General features: G+C 34.7%; 1 protein-coding gene across 1 annotated transcript in view; it reads left to right on the top strand.

The window, feature by feature from the left end:
• LOC110675257 (nesprin-1-like) overlaps positions 1-26,102 on the top strand; it is a 65,787-nt gene that overhangs the window by 17,429 nt on the left and 22,256 nt on the right. Inside the window, exons 3-5 of the mRNA XM_021839705.1 lie at positions 25,058-25,119; positions 25,245-25,723; positions 25,783-26,059. Of these exons, the coding sequence (XP_021695397.1) occupies positions 25,058-25,119; positions 25,245-25,723; positions 25,783-26,059 (818 nt within the window). The remainder of the gene's footprint in view (positions 1-25,057; positions 25,120-25,244; positions 25,724-25,782; positions 26,060-26,102) is intronic.

Below are 26,102 nucleotides of genomic sequence, written 5' to 3'. Positions count from 1 at the left end.
GTCTCGAAGTGAAAAAAAATGCTAACAAACTTGCATCTTGTCACCTTTATTCATAAAAGAGAGGATCGATGAAGAGAAATCGATCATGCGACTTACGCCCGCATTCTAACACACGCTTGACTTAAGTAAAAAAACTCTCAGTTAATAACTGTGGATGTGCTCATTGAATACTAAGGTGAGAAGGTCCTGTCCCAGTGAGGACGTAACGCCAAGAATAAAAAGAAGAAGAAGAAGTAATTTTAATATGTTTGTAGGTCATTTTACTCGTGGATTGCTACCCGAGGAGGAAAAAAATAACCACCAATAACTTATGCATACCATATTTTGGTATCATACCATAATTAGGTATTATTCAGTTGTCAATGAGGTATTGTAATGGTACTGGAAAAAAATGTTTAAAACAATTAAAAATACTTCATTTTGGTATTCAATAGCTATAGAGGACTGCTGAAGGTATTAAACTACTATTGAAAAATTTCACTTTTATATGTAAATCCATCGTGTATTATTTAGGTATTACAATACCTGATCTAATTATCAGTTTGGTGTTTGTAGAATATGCAGAAGATATTATTTGAGGTATTTTACCTCTTATGCAGGGCTCATTCATACCTCATTCAGGTTGTAAGTATTGGAAATTGTCTCGCATGGAATATCACAGTTTGGTATTCAGCAGTTATTTTCTTCTGCTCGGGTAGTCGTTCGAGAGATAATTATTCGCTAAATTCAAACATATGAATACAAATTTAGGGTAGATAGTGGGGGTACTAAGCAAGATTGAACTTCATATAACCACTTAAAATTCTAAAAGCGCAATTAATGTACACATTAATAATGTAACGGGAAATAACGACTATTGGCGAAAGGATATTCATACTATTGATACTATTGATACACCGTGCTGTTATAGTTGTGGTATCCACTATCGGAACACTTTACCGCAACTATTGGTACAAGAGAGAAAAGTTTGAGAAAAAATGGTGGTGGTTCATGAAATTCGAAGTAATTTAACAACAAAATAATCCCTTTAATAAAATATAAAAGAGTGGTATGAAAAGTGTAGTTTTCAACTATTTCGTGTATCAACAAGCCAATACGTCGATTGGCAGTGTCGGATCTGTGGCTAATGCAATATAATCAGTGAAAATAGCACTACCGCAACTATTGGTACACCCACAACCAATGGATTATTTACCCTACTGTTATTATTCGCGATGATCTACAGTTTATTTTGAAAACGGAGAAATGAATCATTGCAAAGTCACTTTATGTCACACATAATTATTTAAATAACAATACCTTTGCAATATGTGAAAAATTCTTACTCAAACTTTTTGAAGTAAGTAATATTAATAATGACGTTTGTTCAAGGCATTTAATCGCATTCAGTCATGGAGTATGGGTTCGATTTCCACTTCAGCCATTGAAACTTTTTGCCAGGAATGTTTTTCGGATGTGCCTTTGGAGCATGCTTGTCCGTTGTCTGATGAGGAGTTATAGGCTGTGCAGCTTGATGGCTAAAGACGGCATCCGTGTCTTTTTTGAAGGTCGTCTTGAAAAGTGTCTTACGTTATAAATTACCGGAAGAGATCAAAAATGGAATAAATGATTTACTTGGATTTTCCACAGTCCAAGTAATCGCTGGCATGGCATTTATCGAAAAGGGCTTTCTCAAGTTCATTCTAAGAAGCCAAACCTCGAATTTTCAAGAGAAACAGACTACCATTCGTATTAAAAATTTATCTCACTGGTCACACACTGGTTGTAACCAATCGATCAAATTTTCAGCGCGAACGGTTGTCAAATTCTCTAGATTTGTGCTCTTGAACTCGAGGTTTCGATACATCTTTACTTTAAGGACATATTTGCTTGAGTACCGAAATGGCCTCTAATATGTTATTATTAGATATATCTCACCTTACTTCCTTCTTCACTTTTTGTTCCCACCTCCACGATTTTGACAGTGTTTGGGAGAGCGATCACAAAAATGATTATTTGAAATTACTAACCTTATCGTACAGGGGTGGTTTCTTAACTGAAAACATTCCATAATGTGTATTTTTTACCATTTAACAGTTTTTCAATGCAAACACTTTGTTATTGCTGTGATTTATGTTGTAAAATACCACTCACTACCAAATGACTTCTTCTGCACGCACTGTGTTGTTGTTAGTTGGTTTTTATATGCCCGTTCAAACTTATGTTTAATTGTATTTTTACTCTCTATAGCAATTCAAAGATCTGATGCGGTATTTGAAACACTTTGAGTTGTCTCACATCGCGTTCTTGAGAGCAATAAATCACTTCTATTCAGCACAAACACACTAGAACGCCAATTCACTGAGCCAACATTGTTTATGAGTGGGATGCGCAACTCTTAAGGCCGGAGCACAATGGATACGTTGCGTTTTGCGTTTGAGTTTGCGTTTATCAATCCGTTTGATCCGGTTTGTACTAAAATGGAAAACGTACGCAAAACGGATAATCAACGCACAATCAATACGTTTGGTTGCAGTTAACCAGTTGAGATCAATCTATTTTTTTTTTCATATTTTAAAGATTTGCATCAAGTAGATGCTGAACCGAGTCGAATTAATAATTTTATAGGGGATTAAACACCATAATCAAGGTTCCAGAAAAATCACTGTACAGTTTTGATTGATGCCTTGGAAGGTGTTAGGTGGGATTATTTGATAACTCCTCAATACTTCTTGGGGCCCATATAGCCGTAGCGGTAAACGCGCAGCTATTCAGCAAGACCAAGCTGAGGGTCGTGGGTTTGAATCCCACCGCACAAAGATCTTTTCGGGTTGGAAATTTTCTCGACTTCCCAGGGCATAGAGTATCTTGGTACCTGCCACACGATATAAGCATGCAAAAATGGTTATTGGCATTGTAAGCTCTCAGTTAATAACTGTGGAAGTGCTCATAAGAACACTAAGCTGAGAAGCAGGCTCTAACGTAAAAAAAAAAGAAGAACTTATTGGATCCCTGAAACAATGCGCAAAGAAACATAGACGAAATTCTGGAGGACGAAAGATTTCTAGAACCGATCCGTAAACAGGTCCTTGGCCAACAGGTTAGATCCCATCTTTCGGGTGATATTGACCCACTCGGGGTGACTTTGGGCCACTATTTGTCAAATTGAAGCTTCGGCGTTCCATGAAGTGGCGATGCGGTGAATGGAAAGTCAAAATGCATGAATTTACGCAGCGTCGATGCCATGGTGATCTAGCAAAAGTGTGCTCTTGAGTTGTTTCTATATATTCACCTAGCGTTTTCCCACAATCTTTAACTTATTTCTTTACCAAATCCACCAGCAGTTCTATCTGTGATTTCATCATAAGTATAATAAGGAATTCCTCCATGGATTGTAACATGAATTCCTACAAGGTATTTCACCAGGAATTCCTCCAGGTAACGCTGCAAGAATTCCTTTAGGAGTTCTACCAAAATTTCTTCATGAATTTCATTGGTAATTCCTTCATGATTCTACCAAGTGTTCAATCATGATTTTTACCAGTGATTTAGTTAGAAATTCCTGTAAGGATTCTTTTTAGAAATTTCTTCCGAAGGTTCACATGGAATTCTTTACGGGAAAATTTCCTCCTGGGACTTTATCAGGAGTACCTACTGAGATTCCATCAGTAGTTCTTCTAGGGGTCAGGAGATTTTGTGGGTATTTAAACATGAGTTCGTCAAGGAATTCCATCGGAGTACTTCTCATCATTCTATCATGAATTCCACAAAGGATTTCATCAGGAGACCCTATAGGGGTTTCATTGGAAGTTCCTCTAGGGATTAAACCGGAAGTTCCTCCAAGAATTCCATCGTAAATTTCTCTAGGGATTCCATCAAGAGTTTTTCTGGGAATGTCATAAGCAGTCCTTCGAGGGATTCCAACAGGAGTTCCTTTAGGGAATCCATCTGAAATTCCTCCAGATATTCCATCACAAGTTCCTTAAGGGATTTTACCTGGAACTCCTCTAGGGACTCCATCAGGAGTTTCTCCAGGGAGTACCTTCCAGGACATCTTAAGGAATTCCTCCAAGGATTCCGACAATAGTTCCTATAGGGATTCTATCAAGAGTACCTCTAGGATCTCCATCAGAGTTTTTATTGGGATTTCATCAGGAGTTCCTCCAGAAATTCCGTCAAAAGTTTCATCGGCGATTCAACTTGGAATTCGTCCTGACATTCTTTCAGAAGTTCCTTTATAGCTTATATCAAGAGCTCTTCGAAGAACTCAATCAGATTACTTCTAGGGGTATCATAAAGAGCTACAATCTACAGATTATAAGGACTGTTCATTTTATAAAGTGGACACTTTGTTTATGCTATATCTTTTTTATTTATTCATAAAATCGTAATCGGTTTTCTGTGTATCGTTGACCTATTATTCTAAAATGCTATGAAAATATAAAATCTTTGAAAATGCTTTTGGTTGAAGAGCTAAATAGTTTTTCCAAAAACTCTTAAAAAAAGCTGTCCGTCAAAGTTTAACATTATTTTTCGCAAAACAAAAATCCTTATTTTTATGAACAAATTGTATGTTTGTATCCTTTACTATTCTACTAAAGGTAAAGCTTTAAAAATATCAATTATATTCCACCATTCATTGACGTTAGGTAACTTTAGTGATTTACCCATTTATGGCCAAATTTGCTGATACACCATCCTTTCACTCCCAGCAAAAGAGAAAAGTAAAAAGCGTGTTCAAAACTAGTTTGGATTACTAAAGAAACTATATTAGTATAAACGAAAGCTAAATCGTGAGATTAAACTACAGTCTTAAGTATAAATTTTACTGTTTATTGTAGTTTTACTAAAAAGTCTCATACTTTTAAAATCATGTACGCATATTTATCGATCTACAGCAAATTGTAAACAGTTTTCTCCGAATTTTTCAATTGGTAATCTCAGAATAACATATTATGAAAATAATATGTGGAAAATAATATCGATTTTATTACAGCAGTGTTGCCAATTTTGATGATTGTCAATGTACTTTGATAGGTCTTCTAAGAATAAAACAATTGTGTTTCTGTTGTGCTTTGAATGTGACGTAGGGACTTACTAAGTAACTCTATGAAGGCGTAAGTTATTTTCCATATTAATACTATATTGGGACTTCCGTCAGGACGTACTTTTACACAAAAAATTCTACTCATATCAATTCCCATCAAATTTAAAAAAAAATCTTAAAAATATACGGGAAAATTGATTTTATTATATCTGTAAAATTGTTGCTCCAAAAACAACTTGATTTTTTCCATCAGGCTTCTGATTGATGATGCTTTCGAAGAACAAGCCTTTTTTGAAAATAGAAAATATAAATTATCGAATTTTCCAGCCAATTTCTTACAATCATTGACTTTGATAACCTCAAAAAATCGACCGATCTAATCGTTGTTCCATATTCGTGTGAAATTTAATTATTTTGGAGAATTTTTATTATCACAACATTGTACAATACTAGTCGAACGATGTGCAAAAAACCGATTGAAATTTCATTGATTAATAAGAAAGATACAGCATGCACAAGGTGTCCACTTTATAAAATGAACAGTCCTTTCAGGGGTTCTTCAAGAAATTCCATCAGGATATAATCTTGGGATTTCATAAGGAGTTCCGCTGACATATTATCAGGAATCCCATCAGGGATTTTATCATGAGTTCCTGTAGGGATCCCCTCAGGAGTTCCTTCAGAGATTCTATTAGAAGTTACTCCAGAAATACATCAGAAGTTCTTCTAGGGATTACAGTAGGAGTTTCCATTAGTAGTTCCTTCAGAGATTCTACCTGTAATATAAAAATTTTTTTTTTGGATTCCATCATGAATTCCTCCAGGGATTTCATCAGAAGTTCTTCAATAGATTTCATTAGGAGTTTCTGCAAGGATTCCATCAGAAGTTCTTCCATGGATTACATTTGAAATATTTATAAGATTTCATTATAAAATCCTCCTGGGATTCCATTATGAACACTTTCTGGGATTCCATCAGAAATTCTGTCAAGGATTCTATCAGGATTTTTTCTAAACGTTCGTTCAAGAATTCCTCTAAGGTTATTCTGGGCCTACCAGGTCATTTACCACGGATTCCTCCCGGAATTTATTGAGGAATTCTATCAGAATTTCCTTCCATTGGTTTCTCTAGGGAATTCCTCAAGAGAATATTCCAGGAATTCTTCAATGGAGTCCTCACAGAATACCTCAAAGGATTCCTAATGAAAGTCCTCAAGGGATTTCTCCCAGAATTAATCAAGGGATGTCTCCCGAAATTCCACAAGAAATTAATCTCGGAAGGCATTAAGGAATTCGCCCCAAAATATTTCCAAGGATTCTCGAAGGTTATCTGGAATTCCTCCAGAGATTTTACCAGAAATTTTTTATAAGGATTTCATTAAGAGATTCCTCCCGGAATCCCTTATAAAATTAATCCCGCAAATCCTCAAGAGGTTCTTCCTGGATTTGTTTAAGGAACTTTCTGTGGAATATCTCCAGACATTCTTGCGGGTATTCAGGAGTTCCTCCAGCGATTTTACTGGGGAATATAAGGATTTAGCTAGTGATTTGGGAATCTACCAGTATATCCTCCAGTAACAGTCATATCGGGGATTTGACACCGTTTTCTTTAAAGATGCCACTAGTAATTCCTTCACAGACTTCACCAGTATTTCCTTCAATTATTTCATTATTAAAATTCCGCCGGAAAAAATATACCAGAGTTTCACCAAAAATACTTGAAAGGTTTTAATAGGATTTCTATTTTTTATGTGGGGGGGGAGGGTGGGTGGTTTATCCCCCAAGGATTAAAAAAAATTCCAAAGAGTCCACAAGATTTTTGTTTTCCTGAAAAACCATAAATATTTCCACGAAAGAATCGATCAGGAACTCCACGAAAGCTTGAACTATAAATTCTTCCTTCCTCTACCCTAGGTATTCCAGGAATTTTCTGCAAAGTTCCAAAAGATAATTCATCCAGGGATTCCACTTATATTTATTCAGAGTATTAAACAAAGCATTTTCATTAGGGGTTGAACACCTAGAGTAGCACTTGGAAGTATTTTTGGGAAAATTTCTGGAAAAATCAATGGAGCAATGTCTTGAAAAATTCTTGGACGAATCACCAAAGAAATCACTGGAGAAATTCCCAGGGAATACCCAGGGAATTCCCTGGAGAAATTCCTTAATATAACTTTGGAAGAACTTTAAAGCGATCCCTGAAGGAACTCCTAAAGGATTATATAAGTCGATTCCTGGTGAATTCCTTGGAAATAATCCTGCAAAAAATACTGAAAGAAATTGATGGATAAATTCCAATGGGAATCCTCGTAGAAATTTTTGGTAGATCCTTGAAGTGATTTCTGGAGGCATCCCAGGATGAATGCCTCGTACGGTTTCTTCAGGGTTTTCTTCAGGAATTTATAAAATAATTCCTGGTGGAATTTCTGAGGCAACTCCTAGTGGAATTTAAGGAGGAATCCTAGAAGGAATGCGTGATAGAAACCTTGGAACTAACTTCTATAGGAATTCTTGAAGAAATTGTTATAGCAATCTCTTCAGAAATTCTTGGAGGCAGCCTTGAAGTAAATCCTGAAGAATTATTGAAGAAACCACTTGAGGATTTTTTTAGATTGATCTTTAAAGGAAGCATTGAAGAAAATACTGAATAGTTTGTAGAGCAACCATTGAAGGAATCTCTGAATGCCACCTGAAGGTATGCTTGAAAAATTTCTGGTGGAATCTATGAATAAATGTATAGAAGAATTATTGATAAAATTCCTGGTACCATTCCAGGAAGAATTTCTGGTGGAATCCCTAGTATAGCCCATGGATTCCTGGATAAACTTAAAAATGTTTAAAGAAATTCCCAAAGCCATTCTCATATTGATGACTATTCAAAATAACCCTCAACAGAGATCCCTTATAATATTGGAGTGTTGCCGGAATACTTCGTGCGAATTATAACTGGAATTCCTTATCAATGTCCATTTGTGCCGGTACCTCGATTTTGAAAGTTCTGCTCTTCCTTACTACGATTATTTTCCAAAAATACTCCCAAGGAATACTCCCCCCAGTCACAGAATTCGAGAAAATAACAATCACATATCCACTTGATGGCTGCCGAGATCATTCGATACACGCAAAAAATATATAGTGTTGCTGCAACGAGCTTTGACAGTCGGTCAAACGGTTGCATCAACATATATCGGTTTAACTAACTTGGGGGCGGAGTCAATGTTGGTCAAATCATCTGAGCGCCTGTGGGCTGCATAAAGCGGGAATCGAACCCACACTCCTTACTCAATGCGACTAAATGCTTGGTAACACTAACCGCACGGCCACGAAGCCCACAGATTAAAAAAATAAGAGATAAAACTTTTTGCTAATAAAAATATTACAGTAATAAAACAAAAGTCATATTAACACTCAAAATCATCTTCATAACAGCAAAAGGAAGTTTCTTTTTATCACTTATATTCGAATTATCACCAAATGTTATCACTCTGATAATCACCATTTTTGTAACTTACTACCATCAATCACACTAAATTCTTCCACTTTCTTTATAAGCATTTACGCAATCACTTGTTTAAAACATAATGTCATTACCATTTTTCAATTTATTCGGTACTATTTGTCTTTAAATTACAATGTATGTGTATCAATGGCCTGTTCGTTCACGGTATGAGTTTACACGGTTTCTAATGGTATGCATTGTTAATTAAAATTATTCAGTTATGTTTTCATAGTAATCAAATAACTCGCGTTAATCTGCTAATAACTAAATTTTCATATAGAAAATAAATTTAAATCAACTTTATATTTATTACTTTATTTTGTTAAACCATCAGTATTTAGCTGCTTGTTAGTAGAAGATGATACAATCGAACGTCTTTTATCCACATGCGATTAGGTATGTAGGAATGTGATGTTTTTACTGGGGAATTTATTCCATCTTAGTTGTTCCTCCGAATGTCGCATGTTCTTCAAATGTAGGTCCATTGAGTTTCTTTTAATTTAAGAAATAAAAAATAAAAGGATAAAAAGAAAGTTCAAAACGAAATGAAAAGGAGAAAAAACAATGAACCTATTCATGACCGCTTATTTATTTGCAATGGAATAACAAAAATAAAATTAAATCACTTCTCATAAAAAGATCTAGTACAGTATCGGCTCTTTGGTGAAGTTCATCAAAAGTGTTTAAGTTTGAAATATTTCTGACTCGTACCACCAATAGCACCACTAGTGTGCATCTTTCTCTTAAGAGTAAAGATACATTTAAGCCCCAGGGCCTGACAGCAATCATGCTGATCACAGCCTTTGCCCAGGGATTTTTTTTTTTTAATTTTTGATCATTGCTGAGGATTTTAAAATGGATTCCAGAATCTTAAAAGAATGTCAAGCAACTAGCGGATAAATTTTATAATAGTTTATTGAAGAAATTCCAGACGCAAATGTTGGAAGAACTCCAGAAGAAACTCTTGTGAAAACATCAGGAGAAATTCTTGAAGGAATTACAGAAGCAATTCCTGGAAGAGTTTCTAGAAGCAAATTTTGAAGGAATCATTAAAGAATCTTCGTGGCAAATTCCAGAAACTAATAAATTGAAGAAATCAATGCAAGTCCCAGAGGAATTCCAGAGTTCATTAAAATACCAGAAGTTATTCATTCAGTATTTCTAGAAGCAACTCCCTGAGGAATTCCAGTGGAAACTTTTTAAGGAATTCCAAAAGCATCTTCGTGAGGAATGCCAGCATCAACTATGAAGTAAATTGAAAAGCAACTTTGCGAGAAATTACAGAAAAAACTCTCGGAGGAATTCCGAATGAAACTCTTAAAAGAATTCGATAAGTCACTCCTTAGGAAATTCCAGAAACCATTCTCTGAGGATTTCGAGAAGGAACTCTTGAAGAAATTCCAATACAACAACAACAACTTAATTCCACAAGCATGGTAGAATTCGAAGAGCGGTTACGTGAGGAACTTCAATTTGAGAAATTTCAGAAGCAACTCCTGGAGGAATACCAGGAGGATTTTCTAAAAGGATCCAATAAGTTAATTCCATAGGGAATTGAAAAAATCAAGAGGGAGCTCTAGAAGAAACTTTTGAAGGAATTCCCGAAACGACTCCTTGAGAAATCCCTGAAGCAACTCCCACAGGTATTCCAAGAGGAACTTCAGACAGAGTTTCAGAAGCAATTTTTGAAGGAAATTTAAGAACAGTTTTATTCAAGAAGTACGACCAAATGCAACATCCTGTGAAATTTCAGGAACATCCACTAAATTAATTCCAGAATCTACAACTTTAAGAATTACAGAAGCGGTTTATTACTCTGTAGAAGGAACTTCCGGGAAAATTCCAGATAAAATTCAATTAGAGAAATCTCATTTTTTAAACGAACACTTCAAGGGTTTCAGATAGACCTGTAGAAAGAATTTTAGAAGCAACTTCTGAAACAATTACAAAAGAGTTTGCTAAAAGAATCCAAGAGGTTATTTTTACAGAAGCAGCTCTTGGAGGAATTTGAGGACGAATTTCTAGAACAATTCCAGAAAAAACTCTTGAAGAAATTTCTCAAGAAATATCCAAGGACGCCTTAAAGGAATCCCAGGAGACACTATTAAAGGGACTCCAAGAACAACTTTGTAAAATATACTCGATGCAACTTCGTGGGAAGGACATCCGGGAGCAATTGTCTAAGGAACTCTAGGAAAAACTATTTCAGGAATCAAATTCGCAAAACATATACTTCAGAAGAAATTTCTGGAGAAATAGAAGGACTAATTTTTGAAGGAAATGCAAGAGCACTACCGGTAAAAATTTCAGTCGCAACACTTGAAAAAATTCCAGAAGCAACTTGTTACAATTTTTCAGAAGCCTTTTCTACAGGAATTCTAGATGTAACTCCCGGAGAAATTCCAGTTGGAACTCGAGTAGGAATTCCAAAACAAATCTCGGAAAAACTCCAGTAGGAACTCTTGAAATCTTTTACAGGCAACTCTTTATAAATTTTCAGGAATTGAGGAGCAACTCCTTGTGAAATCCTAGAAGCAACTCCCCCCTCCTCCTCCTCCAATGGGAACTCTTAAAAGAGTTCCAGAAGCATTTCCTTAAGGAAATCCAGTTGCACCAAAGACAAATGAGGAGTTTCAATGCAACTTTCGGGGGAGTCCAAGTTGAACACTTGAAGGAATTTCAAAATCATCTCCCAAAGCAACTTTTGAAGGAATTTCGATAGCGTTTATGTGATAATTCCCAGACGCAACTCCTTTAGAAATCCCAGAAACAATTCTATGATGAATTCCAGAAGTGACTCTTGAAGAAACTCCACTAGGAACTTCTGAAGGATTTCAGAAGCAACCCTAGAATTTATTTCCGAAGGAATTATTGAAGGAATTTCAGAAGCAACTCTTTAGGCAAGCAATTTCCGGAAAATACTAGAAGAGATTCTAGAAGCAAGTATTCCAGTAGCAGATTTTTGAAATAATCTAAAAGCGACTCGTGAAAGAATTCCAGAGGTTCTCATGAAGGACACCCAGGATTACCTCTTTGGAGAATTTTTGTAGCAACTTCTTATAAGAGTTTCAAAGCATTTCTTGATGAAATTTTCGGATATAATTCTTTGAGGAATTCAAGATGCATCAATCCAAGAAATTGCCTCTTAAATTTGAACTGCCAGAGAAATTCTAGGAATTACAGAAGAAAATTCTGGCGAAAATTTAAAGAAAAAATCAATGTTGAATTCCAGAAAAAAAAACTTCTTAGACGCATTTTAGAAGAAATACTTGAAGCATTTTCTGAAGCAGCCACAGAAGGAATTCTAGTAGAAACTTCTGGAAGATTTGCATTACAAATAGGAGAAATTGTAGAAGGAGTCTCTGGAGGATCTTCTGAAATAAAATTAGAAGTCATTTATTGATGAATTTTTAAAACAACTCCTAGGAAAATTCTTTCACAATTTTTTGAAAAATATCCAAAAGAAATCACAGAGGGAACTCCTGGAGAAGTTTCCTAGCAATTTCAGAGTCAACTTCTCTAGATTAAGTCAGAAGTAACTTCAAGAGGAACTTCAAGAGAAATGAGAGAAGCACCTTCTTAATGAAATTCAGGAGCAGCTTTCGAATGAAGAGGCATTCCAGAAGGAACCCCTAAAAAAGTACAAAAAGAATTCTTAAAAGAAATCAAAAAGATTTTATTGAAAGGAATTAAAAAAGAACTCCAGAAAAAAAAACTCCTAGAGGAACTCTAGAAGAAAATCTAGTAGCGATTTCTGGAGTTATTGTAAAAGGAACTCCTAGAGGAATTCCAGAAACAAGCCCTTGTAGAGTTAATACACTTCAGAAAAAATAACATAAGCATTTCCTGGAGGAAATCCAAAAGTTATGCCTAGGCATAGGAATTTCAGAAGAATCTACTGGAAAATTTCCAGAGAAAACTCAAACAGGGATTCCACACACAACTCTTGGAGGAACTTATAAAAATCCTGTAGCCCCTCCTGTAAAAATCCCAGAAGAATCTCATGAAATAATTTTAGGAGGAAATCATAGAAAAATTCCTGAAGTATCTCCTGGAGGATTTACGGAACCAATATTCTCGTTAACTAGTGGACCCGGCAAACTTCGTCTTGCCATCAAGTAGGCTGCTGAAAAACGTCATAGAACGTCCCATACAAAACTGGCAGTTCATTCCTGGTTTTTCTAACTTTCCTGGTGAACATCCTGAGCTTTTTATGCACACAAACACGTCGGAACACTTCAAGATCGTATCTAAATGGAAAAGCTCGAAATATGATGGCCCGTTCTCTAGCCATTTCGTGACATACAAACAACATTCCATTTTTATTTATATAGATAGATAGATTACGAAATATGACCCTCGTTGCACTTCGCTACATGGTCGTTTCTTTCATCGACCAACGATGAATAGAACAGAAATAGATATCCGCAACATCACCAACAGCAGCTTCGACTCCATGCAGGAAATGTTATTCAAACTTCACGGTCAAATTTCACTGTGATGTTAATCACCGCTTCTGTTGCAGCCGAGATTATGCATTGCCCACCAATGAAAATGCTTATCTCACCAGCTCACCACAGATCCGGTTGTATTTTATTTAGTGAAAATTGAACTAATTATGCACAAAAATCACTAAACTTAACAACCGTACACTGTAGAAACCGGTCAAAACAAACAAGCTTTCCGTAAACTCAAGCGCAAGATTTGGAAATTTTCTAATCTTCCGGATGGCTATGCGGTTGAGTTTGCGTTTAGTACAGTTTAGTACCAAACCGCAAAGTCAATCCGGATGCATTGTGCGTTGGCGCATATGATCACGTTCATTTAAAATAGCTGTCAAAAAAACGGATTGTCAACCGGATCCATTGTGCTCCGGCCTTTACTGTTAGGAAGTAATGTCAGTTTTTATGTATGGAATTTCAATTGTTTGGATATTCACACGCTTGTTTAAACCTCGTATTCTACAAGGTGGAAGGACATTTCCCAGAAAGTCAAACCCCAGACCTACATTTTCCAGAATGACGTTCCCCAGAATGGGACATTCCTCAGAAAGCCATTTTCCAGAAAGGGACATTCCCCAGAATCGTTTTTATTCATTAGGTAAATAAAATAAATGGTTTAGTTTAGTTTTTTTTATTGTCGTTACAAAATAAAATGCCAACAAATATTAGTTTGTTAATTCATTATGACAGTCCCCAAGCAAAAAAAATCGAAATTGAGTGCAGAAATAGCGTTTAAAAATAAGTGTTTGCTTCCCTTGTTTCATTTTTAGTCTAAATTCCTTTCGATTTCATGAATGCTGCTTTGCGTATTAGTTTTTTTTTATTTTGTTCAATAATTCTTTGTTCACTCGTTTTATGCTTATGATATACTTGTGGTATGCGTACCATGGTACAATTACCTTGAAACGAGTTTTATACTAATAATTGTTTCGAATCAAGTCAACCTTGGAATAATTTTCTTAGCAACTTGTATCATATATGCTATAATCTGTTCAAAGTATTACACAATATTCAGCCTGAAAATATTTCATAAATTCTGCCTAAGTAGACTGTTCTTCTTCTGAAAATGCTTTGAGAACCGCATGTTTTTCAATATCCACCGTTTTTAAATCGGTGTCAATGTACCGGGATTTTAGCAGCTCAAAAATGTTTTTTTTTGTGAGGAATGTCATTCTGGGCAATAGATTTCTGGGAAATGTCCTACATCCTTCTACAATTTCAATACACTAAAAAGGTGCAAAGTTCAACAAGTGTTTCAAAACATTTTTATGATTGAGAAAAAAGTGGAAGTTTTGAACAACTACCGTAAAACTGGACATTACATATTCCGTCATGTCCCGTAACCAGTCGTTTGAGAACGTCGCGATCCATTTGGGGCCCGCCCTATACAAACTTCGTCCAGCACGTTGTTGGCGAGTAGTGTTCTTCTTCTTCTTCTCCTTGGCATTAACGTCCTCACTGGGGCAGAGCCTGCTTCTCAGCGTAGTGTTCTTTTGAGCACTTTCACAGTTATTAACTGAGAGCATTCTTTGCCAATGTTGCCATTTTCGCATTCGTATATCGTGTGGCATGTGCGATAATACTCTATGGAAGTTAAGAAAATTTCCATTACGAATAGATCCTGGACCGACCGGGATTCGAGCCCAGACACCTTCATAATGGACTCTAACCTCTCGGCTAAGGAAGGTCCTAGGCGAGTAGTGTGTGGTCCCGACTATGGGTACATAACATAATTATTTCAGCTTATGTTATTATGATATGAACATTTTATCGAACATAGGTTGTTACAAGTTTGATGCAGGATGTTGTTAAGGTGATTTTAGAACGAAGTCACACCTCAAATTTTCAAGAGCACAAGACTTGAGAACCAAACAGCGCTTCGCGTTGAAAGTCTATCCCATTGGTCACCACCAGCAAGCAAGCAATTTGATTGGTTTTCAACGCGAACTGTTGTCTGATTCACCAGTCTTGTGCACTTGAAAATTCAAAGCTTGGCTTCGTTTTATAATCACCTTAAAATAACTAAATTTATAAAAAAAAGTTCTATGAATTGTAACAAAATGTGATTTTAATCGATCAAAAACATATCAGTTCCAGTTATAACTTTTGATACAAAGTATCAAAATTATAAAACTGTATACTATACGGGGTAACTCATTAAGTTACGAGCTTTTTGATCAATTACATGAAAATTCTAACAAAACATGATATTCCGTTCAATAGACAAAAACATATATGGTTATAAACAGTTTTTTTTTATCAATTACATATATTAAAATTCTAATAAAACTTCATATTCGGTGCAATAGACAGAAAAATGTATGTTTTGATATAAAACAAGCAATTTAAAGTCGCAACTAGTCACATTTTAATCACTTGCAATTAGTCAATAATTAAATTAAGATCATAACATTTTGTTACCGCTTGGCTGGTTCCACAAACCTAAGAGACTTTTTTTTCATTCTTCTTAACTAAAAAATATATATTTCGCTTGATTCAAGAACTCAAGTTGATTAAAAAGCATAGATGTGTATTTATTTTATTTTAAAATTGTTAAAAATAAACAAAAAATGAATGAAATAAATATACCGTCAAGTTACCATTCACCGTGCATTTAAGATAAATCTGCACTTCGAAAAATTATATAACTTTTACCAAATAATTATGTAGCGTGCAATTATATCATAATTCAGGGAAAAATCTAAAACTAGTGATGTAAAGCAAAAAATTACTTAAAAATTATATTTGAAAATGTCATGTTAGGGTCGCTTCGTACCGTTTTATTTCACCATTTACCGTGCACACTAGTGCACCATTCACCGTGCGTATAGTTTTCGCAATGATTTTATTTCGTATCTTGAAGAAACGTTGTTGATGGAGCAACTATGTTGCTACTAGTGTGCGCAGTCATTTTTAAGAGTATTCAAATCTTCATTTACAATAAAAACCGTAAAGAGTTAAAAAATTGGCTAAATCATTATTTTTCATTAAAATCGTTATATGAGGTTTGACTGTATTGTTCAAACCATTCCATATTCACTTAAAAACTAAATATGAAGTTATTTAATCACAACATAACAATAAATCTAATATTACCGAATAATTTCATGCCTTTTAAACTAATGCACGGTAATAGGAACCATATATATTGAAAAGGGTCCATTCACCGTGCATTTTGGTTTCGACTGAGACACAATACAAAATTCTAATTTGCATTAAATCTCATTGCTCACACGATGAAATACATCTTACTGATAGTATCCACGGTGAAAACTTGTTGAAATTTTGAAAAATTTCGTACTCTAATGTTAAAATGAAAAATGTGAAAAATGTACATTTTACGATGTTGTTCTGAATGTTCATTCTTCTTAATTTTATTGCATGTTTGATACCATGAACGACGGAACCCATGAAAAATGAAAGTATTTTGAGACACTGGTGCAATAATTACAGAGATATCATATAACAAATCAAGCTGTCCGAAACTGAGGGACAGGAGGTGCTTAACGAAAATTGTAATTTGTCCATATTTAGTTCAATTATGGTACAAAATACATTCATGCTATCAAATAAGGATTATGTTCGATCATGCTTGCGTGATCCAAAGTATTTTTTCATATTCAAAATAATTACTAAATAGGCTCAAAAGATTGTATGACATTTGCCAGAAAACCATTTGCCAGAATCAATTTGCCAGAATGATTTTTGCCAGAAAACCATTCCCCAGAATGTACCATTCGCCAGAATGTACCATTCGCCAGAAAGCCATTCCCCAGAATGGAACATTTGCCAGAAAACCATTCCCCAGAATCATTTTTTGTAATTCGTTTTCAATCTTGATATCAATTGATCGACATATTTGTGAAGATGCATCGAAGCCAAACCTCAAATTTTCAAGAGCGCAAATCTAGAGACCCAAACAGCCATTCCAGCTGAAAATTTAATCGATTGGTCACCACCAGAGTGTGACCAATCGATTAAGTTTTCAGCTCAAACTACTGGCTGGTTCTCGAGGTTTATGCTCTTGAAAATTTGAGGTTTGGCTTCGGTGCATCTTCACCTCAAGCCTACCGAAATTTTCGATATTTGTCATTTTTGTATCTTGAATATACTCATATTATTTGCACATTGTGTAGTCAACTTTCACATTATTTACATCAAGAGGATTGGACTACTAGCACTGCAAAGCTGCAGCGCAAAATTAATTAAAATTTAGCGTCACTTCTACAGTACTTCATTCGCATCGTAAATATTGCTCCAAATAATGTTTATATCTTTGTAATATTATAACAAGTATAAAACAACGCAACTGATCGATCCGTGTTATTTAGTCTATGTTGTTAAAATCCTTCGCATATAATTTTATGCAATTTTCACTACTTACATAGCTGGTCTGAGAACAAAAAAGCTGAAACGTTTGACACGAATTAGTTTAGTTGAATAATTTCTGAAATATGAATAGTGTATCTTTGCGGAAAAAAATTGCAAAACAACTAAAAAGAACAGCCTTTGAGTGAAAGAACGGAAAATTATGTTTGAAATATGATCAGTTTAGCGCCAATAATCATTGGAACAATATAACTCAAATGACTACCCAATGTTCTTTCGGTCATATATTTAAATACATTATTCAGTCCTTGAAAAGAACGTTAAACTGTTTTACTCTTAAGAATAATTTGAACCGCATTATTTATTGTTTTAAAGTAGTTTTGCAACATTTGCGACAGGCTGCCGAAAAACTCTTCAATCTTCAGTGTTTACCCTGATTGCTAGTTTTAGCTATCTGGAACCGGAGATATTTTGAAATTCTTAGCCGGACTGCTACGTGGCCATGATTAATGGTGGAAACCAAAATAAAACACACATATATTGGTTTCTCATATTCTATCGCTTGCTCCACAAAACAAGTCGGTTATGAAGATTAATGTTTTCGGAATCACTCGAGTAATCTTCAATGAGAAATTAGATGAAGGTCATGGTAAATATTCCATTATTGAATCACTTTCAATTTAGTTTTTTTTTATTTGAGGACATATATTGATTGTCCATTTCCCGACATTTTCATTTTTTTACATAAATCCTTTTTACAGACATTTTTTTATTGACAGCAGTCCTATATTGATTTTTTTAGCTGTAATTATTTAAAATTAAGATGACATAACCTTGTTTACATTACTTCCATTCCTTCTGTTAACTGCAGGCAGAAACACACAGTACAATTATAAAGACTAGCCAATAATATAAAGAAGGGTAAATCACCAATGAAGCACATAAGTCCTTAAATTAGTTAGCCCTAAAGAACAGCCTAATTTTTAAAGATGGGAAAATCATTAATAGAATGTTGAAAATACAGTTGCCTATAAGGGGTTGTCCATTAACAACGTGGTCAATTCTTTCGGATTTTTTACCTCCACGGGGTCTTTCGTCCATACAAAAATTTAAAAAGAATTGTTTGTATCGTGGTCATTGGCCAGGCCCCCTTCCATCCTCCCATAAATGATCACATGGTTAATGGACGACCCCTAATAGCTTGTATAAAATTGATGACTATTTTAACATTAAAAAAACGATTATTTCTCAGAAACTATGAAAACCTCGGAAATCTATTACACCTTCTTCTTCTTATCTTGTGTTACGTCCCAACTGGGACATAGCCAAATCTCAGCTTTGTGTTCTTACGAGCACCTCCACAGTTATTAACTGAGAACTTTTATTACCAATTGATCATTTTTGCATGTGTATAACGTATTGCCGATATGAATATGCTCTATGCCCTGGGAAATCGAGAATATTTTCAATCCAATAAAATCTTCGCCCGATGGAATTCGAACTCACGTCCGTCAGCTTGCTGAATAGTTGCATGTTTACCCCTACAGCTATCTATATAATAAGTTTATGATATCATTATTAGTTTAAAACATTTTATCAAACAAAAAGCTTAAAAACTTACGTCACAATTACGCTGAAAATCATAATGATTCGAAAGATTTTACACACCTAAATATTGCTACACAAAGCAAAGTAATGTAGTAATATTTTTTCTGGGAAATGGTCTTTCTGGGGAATGACTTTCTGGGGAATGATCCATTCTGGCAAACGGCTTTCTGGCAAATGGTTTTCTGGCAAATGTCATACAACCTGTGGAGATTGTGCGATATTTGCCAGAAAACCATTCGCCAGAAAACTATTCGCCAGAATGACATCCGCCAGAAAGTACCATATGCCAGAAAACCATTTGCCAGAAAGTACCATTCGCCAGAAAACCATTCGCCAGAATGTACCATTCCCCAGAATGGACCATCCCCTAGATTTTTTTTCACATAAAGTTTACAATTGTAAGAGAAATAATCGAGCCAGAACGTTAAAAAAATTATGAGACTATTTTTGTTATACTCAAAAAAGTACAAGGTCCTTTGGATCTCTAGTTAACTTAGTGAGCCAGCTTCGAATAATCGTTTTAGGTATTGTGGTTCTAGTATTCTAATTGTTTGACTAGGTACATTTGACTTCCTTACGGTTCAAACAAAAATCGATTTCTCGAGCATTCAATGATCAACATTTGAAGCTTTATAAATATGAATTAAAAAGACAGCACTTAATCCTGAGGGACCGTGGAACTAGAAAGAAGAAAACATACAATAGAATTACAATTCCATTCATTAGAAACTGCTCCACTATGAATGAAAGATACTGTTTACTGATGTAAAAATTTGATATTCAGCATGACGGCTAATAAAGTAAGTTTTTTTTTTTAATGTACATATTCTGTTCCTGTAAAATGGTATTATGGTTTGGAAGACTTCACAGGAGATTCGCCCTTCTTTTCAACCTAAGCTGTTCTTCAAAGTGTTGTTGCTTCTTATGGACTAATTCATTGAATATTTGCGAGATTTTAATATACGTTGCAACTATTGTTATACAGATGATATAGCATGAGATTGTTATTTTATAATTAATAAATTCCATACGATTTTCTTTCTAATTTTTTCAATCTTTTTAAAATATTTTTCTTTTTTAATATTATTAAATATTACAGGGGATTTTGGTTTGGAATATTTCACAAGTGGTTCTCCCTTCTTTTCATTGTAAGCTGTTCTTTAAAATTTGTTTGCTTCTTGAGGGCTAGTTCATTGGATATTCGAAATTTGTTGCAACTATTTGTGCCGTCTGTTCTATGAAGTAATTAATGCCTCCACTCGCAAACAAAAGTTACAATTACTATAACAAGTTTCAGAAACTTTCTGACAAATAAGGCAGTTGTAATATTTATAAGAACATCCTATATATGAAGAACGGGGATTTCTTATTTGCCCCAAACCATATCAAGTAGCGATAGGCAATAACTCTTTTTTGAATATTTTTTCATGTACTGAAATTTAGGTGATCATTATCACTAAAAATCTTTTGGTCTCTTTTTACCCGAATTTTGTACCCTCGAATATCATTTCCCCGTATGTCAGTTACCCGAATGACACTTTTCCCCGCAATCCATTCTCCCGAATGATCCAAAATTGGTATGGATCGTGGTGTAAGGATAGAATCACCCCCTTCTGCACCTCACACTCCCCTTGAACGACCACGTGTTGCACTAGAAATAACGATAAAGAAAACAAGAAAAAATGCTGAGTTCGGAGAATCTTTAAAGAACCGCTGATCAAAAAAGAAGGTTACATATCATATGAACCGTTCATTATCCAGAAGTATACAATAAGTTATGGTTATTATGAGTGCCAAAACATTTTCGATGAAAAAGGCCACTTGAGAAAATGCGGTATTCAGGGAACTGGCATTTAGGGGGAAGGACATTCGGGGTATCGATTTTCGGGAGAAAGTAGCGCAGCCCCAATAAACTGCCCATTGAAAAGCAAAAATTATCTGATAGTTGCACAAGAAATTCTGTACAATACAATATTCTGATGAAGAATAGCTTGCGGTGAAAGGAAATACAATTTTCTCGAAGTTAAAACTAGGTTAAACAACTTAGAATATTTATCAAAATCTCATAGGCAAAAATATCGCAAGAAATATAAAGTAACAGTGTTATATTGTCTCCACTCTGTGCACTATCAGAAAGCTTAAAATGAGAAGAACGAGATTGTTACCGTACTATTAGTTCAATTTAGTGCTCTTGAAGATTGAAAAGTGGCACAAGTCGAATATTGTGAGGGCCATCTTTCACCATGCATTAATTGATCAACATCGACTAGAAGAATAATTCTGGGCAATGGTACTTTCTGGCGAATGGTACATTCTGGCAAATGATTTTCTGGTAAATGGTACATTCTGGCGAATGGTTTTCTGGCAGATGTCATTCTGGCGAATAGTTTTCTGGCGAATGGTTTTCTGGAAAATATCGCACAATCGTGTGGATGAAAAAACTACAAAAACGCTTATATCTTTTCATATGAAAATTTTAGAGGTAAGACATCTTCAGAGAAAATGTGTATTCTGCTCATATCTATAACTCTTTAGAACATAGTAGGCCTGAAAAATTGATATTTTCGTTAGTATTGAGGAAAAACCGATTTTTCATCATAAAGTTCTAAAGTGACCTATATCTCTAATACTATCAGATATAGAAAAAAATGATGCTCTGCAAGGTTTCCATATTTTCTATAATCTTCAATATTGTAGAACATTTTGTTGCGCTATCTTTTGAAATTAAAAAGTTTGAGAGCGAATTTCGAAAGCTATGAAATTTGGCACTTGAGACACTTTTGCGTATAACGCGCCTTACCTAGACAAACAAATATTCAGAAGACACCAAAACCCTATCTCTTATATTTATCAAGTTATTATTTTTTCAACTTAATTTCGATCCGTGGACCAATGTGCATTGTCATATTCTGTTCAAGTTGTGACAAACTGTTGTTGCGGCATAATATTGTTGCAACACGAATTAAAGAGAACAATATCTTTGTTCCTGTGTGTTGGTTGAAAATTAATTTACTGAGCAGCTGTTATTAATGTTAGTTTGTTGTAATTGTTATGGTATAATATTCAAAAGATGATTTTGAAGCTCTTTTTTGATACAGTACTATCACCTTTTTCATCGCAACATTTATTTTCTTTATAATGCACATAAGTATTAACACACTTTGTTCGAAAATGTTTTGGAAAATAAGGAGTTTTTTTCGTCTCATATTTAAAAATTAAGGCATAACAGTATGTATATTAACCTTCTACGCAACCGAAATTAGTATCGAATTTAGTACTATACCATTTAAAAAAACGAATTTTGTACTATACCATTCAATTTCACTATAGTTTGTACACTTTTGACAGATACGATTCTAGTCACGATACTGAAGACGGCTTTACAGTTGAGGTCAAAATACGCGTTACTGTCAAAGGATACAAACTATCCCCCTCCTCCTTCTTCTTGGCATTACGTCCTTACTGGGACAGAGCCTGCTTCTCAGCTTAGTGTTCAATGAGCACTTCCACAGTTATTAACTGAGAGCTTTCTTTGCCAAAGTTGCCATTTTCGCATTCTCATATCGTGTGGCAGGTACGATAATACTTTATTTCCAAGGGAAGTCAAGGAAATTTCCATTACAAATAAATCCTGGACCGACCGAGAATCGGACCCAGACGCCTTAGGCATGGCTTTGCTTTGAAGTCGCGGATTCTAACCACTCGGCAAAGGAAGGCACAAACTATAGTGGAATTAAATTATAAGTATAGTACTCAAATCAGTTTTTATTTATAGGTATTCAATTGATTGACAAAGATTTGATATCGTTAAAATTTGTCTATTTTGCTGATCAATAAAACTAAAATAAGTTGTCTGGCATGCGATGAGTCTGGCATTGTATGAGAAGATCAACTTTGTGCGCTATTTTTTCAATGCCGACTTCTTTCAAATGGGACAGTTATGCTTTTATGGGCAGATATGAAGTACATAGAATAACCGATATTGAAACATTGAATCAAATTTCGAATAAAGTCTTCAATAATTTTTAAAAAACGTCATTGCAATCTTGAACTGTCACAAGAGGTGATTTATATACAGTTATGTCTCCATAACTCAATACTGTTATTGAATTATAGCAAAACACGTGCAAATGTGATGCGAAAGGGACCATCCAGGTAGCCACGACAACCAACTTTTACTGTGGTACTCTAATTTTGACAGTATTTAATTTAAGTTTATTAGAAACTGTGCTTTTTATCTTATAAGCAGGCCAATTTAATTCAATCATTTTGATCTGCTACGATGCATGAAACATAATATGTTAACAATAAGTAAATAACAGTTTGATTATGTTTTAGCAAATAAGGACGAACAATGCAATTTTTGAAGTGATATTATTAAATACGTTTATAAAAAATGAAACTGTATCACTTCACGATATACAATTGAATCAAATCATTGTAAAAAAATGTTTAGTAAGATGTTTTTAGTGTATTCGAACATCTGTGCATAATCTCTAATACAGAAAATCAAAGGTAGACCAGAATATTTTATACCTAAAAATTCCACCCTATCCTTATCTTTCGACAGATGCAAAAGCTTTTCTCAACCTCAATCAATATGCCTCATTTTTGGAATGGAAATCTCTCTTTTGAATGGCATTTTAACTACCATGATATCCATATTATTTTTTTTTCTGAAACCAACTAAATGGTAAGAAATTCTGTGGTAAAAAATACTAATTTAGCTGACTACGCACATTCTCAAAACTACCATGGAATTTTAGAACAAATTACTATGTTTGTAGTACATCCCACTACATTACTGTTACACTTGTCAGAAATCATTTTCATCAATCTGATTTCGACTCCCGTTTTGATCCATATTACGGACAGCTTCTTATTCCGGACATTCTACTTTGTATGGGAAACATTTCACACGAAATGTTTCAATATTTGCCGTTCAAAAGTTCTTACTTTTGAGATTTGTTTTAATCAACATTTTCTAAAGATATCTATTTAAATTTGTAGTGTCCAACTGCCTTAGACATCTCTTTAGTTGATTGACGATTTGAATTGATGATTTGACTTCTCTATTTATGATTTTCAAGACCTGTCCGGAATTCGAACCAAAGTGTCCGGAATATAAGACAAAAGTGAGGTAGCGTCCAGAATAAGAATCATGAAAAGGCCACACATTTTCATTTATTTACAATTATTCGTATTGCGGAATCAAAACCCACCATTCAAATGTTAAGTGTTTTGAAAGCTCGGAATCATACAGAATCATTTATTTTATATTCTTTTCGATAAGTTATACTTCACTGATGCCTTAAGGTGAAACATCTCGGAATCCGAAGATGGCCGGCACAATGGCCGACTTGTGCCCCTACGTTTTCAAAAGCAGAAAACTGGAGAAATAGATGGCAAACGTTTCTGGCCTTCTTATTTTAAGCTTTCTGCTTGTGCACAAAGCCAAAATAAAAAGGGCACTGCTGTTGGATGCTTTCTTCGCAAGATTTGTATCATTGAAGTTTTAGTGCAATCTTAGAAGTTGATTCCAAACTGTTTCACCTTAAGTGTCCGTAATATGAATCAAAACGGTACAGACATGGTAAAATCAAGCGCATTCTGGTCTGCTGAAAATTGCGAGCGCCCCCTAAAATGGTAGTTTTTACCGCACAATTTTTTTGCGTGTAGGAGCTCAATAATATACTTTTGTCTTACTTGAACTATTTCCTCACATTATTCTACAGCGTAAGGAATGCATTAAAAATTGTCCGGTCATAAACAGTAGGGGTTACCATGGCGACTTTACCTTCATTTCCAAAACAACATTATTGTCTCACCCCTACCTACTAGTAATGATTTATGCACTGGAATTTAGAATCTTATTGATCTCGTTTCTATAGCACTGTTTGTAAAGCAATTTGACGTGTAGATACCAGAATCATCCTTAGTTTGAAGGAGAACACCGAGTTGAAAAGTAATGCATCGTTGAGCTCTGAGCATTAAATTATATAACATACCAACTATTACATACTTTTTAATAATAGGAGTATCCAACATACAAGTATAATTGTTCTCACAACAGTTTTTTTTATTTATTTTCAGATGAACAAGAACGGGTACAAAAGAAAACATTTGTAAATTGGATAAACTCTTTTCTGATCAAGGTAAGAATTTTTAAATATTTGATCGATAATATGTCCGCCATTTGTATTTTGCTGGTTTAGGAAATCTTTGGTTATGCTGTGATTATATTTTAATATACTCAATATTATGTATGACTCTTTTTCAGCGAAACCCACCTCTTAAAATTGTTGATTTGATTCATGACTTAAAAGATGGAACAAAATTATTGGCCTTACTTGAGGTGTTGTCTGGTCAACGTTTACCCATGGAAAAAGGGAAAATATTACGAAGGCCACATTATTTAAGCAACATTAATACGGCTCTCCAGTTTCTCATAAGCAAGAGAATAAAGTTAGTAAATATCAACCCATCTGATATTGTTGATGGACGACCAGCTGTAGTATTGGGACTTATTTGGACAATAATTTTGTACTTCCAAATTGAAGAAAATAGTCGCATTTTATACTATTTGAATGAAAATCTCAGTGGATCAGTTAGTAGCTTGGACAGTAGTTCTGCATCATGTATACCGAGTCCAAATAAACCATTGCTACAAGAATCGACTACAAACAAGGCTTCACAAGAAATGCTTAAGCAAGGCCCTAAGAAAACTCTTCTGAGTTGGGTGAACAACGCGCTTCCAAAGTATGTAAATTGTTTTTTTTTCTATTTAGCTCTAAGTAACTATTCTATATTAACTTCAGGCAATCAGGATTGGAGATTAGAGATTTCGGAGCAAGCTGGAGAGACGGATATGCGTTTTTGTCTCTCATTGACGCTATAAAAACGAATGTGATTAACATTGCAGACATGAAGAGACATAACAATCGATATCGATTAGATACAGCATTTGATGTAGCAGAAACGGAGCTTGGTATTGCAAGACTATTAGATGCAGAGGACGTAGATGTCAACTGTCCAGATGAAAAAAGTATTATGACGTACGTGGCACAATTTCTACATAAATATCCGGATGTAAAGGTAATATAGTTCGATTAAATTGATTCTGATGGATTTAATATTT

The sequence above is a fragment of the Aedes aegypti genome, chromosome 2 (assembly GCF_002204515.2).
Source record: "Aedes aegypti strain LVP_AGWG chromosome 2, AaegL5.0 Primary Assembly, whole genome shotgun sequence".
NCBI lineage: Eukaryota > Metazoa > Arthropoda > Insecta > Diptera > Culicidae > Aedes > Aedes aegypti.
This window is presented reverse-complemented; position numbering and strand designations above follow the sequence as displayed.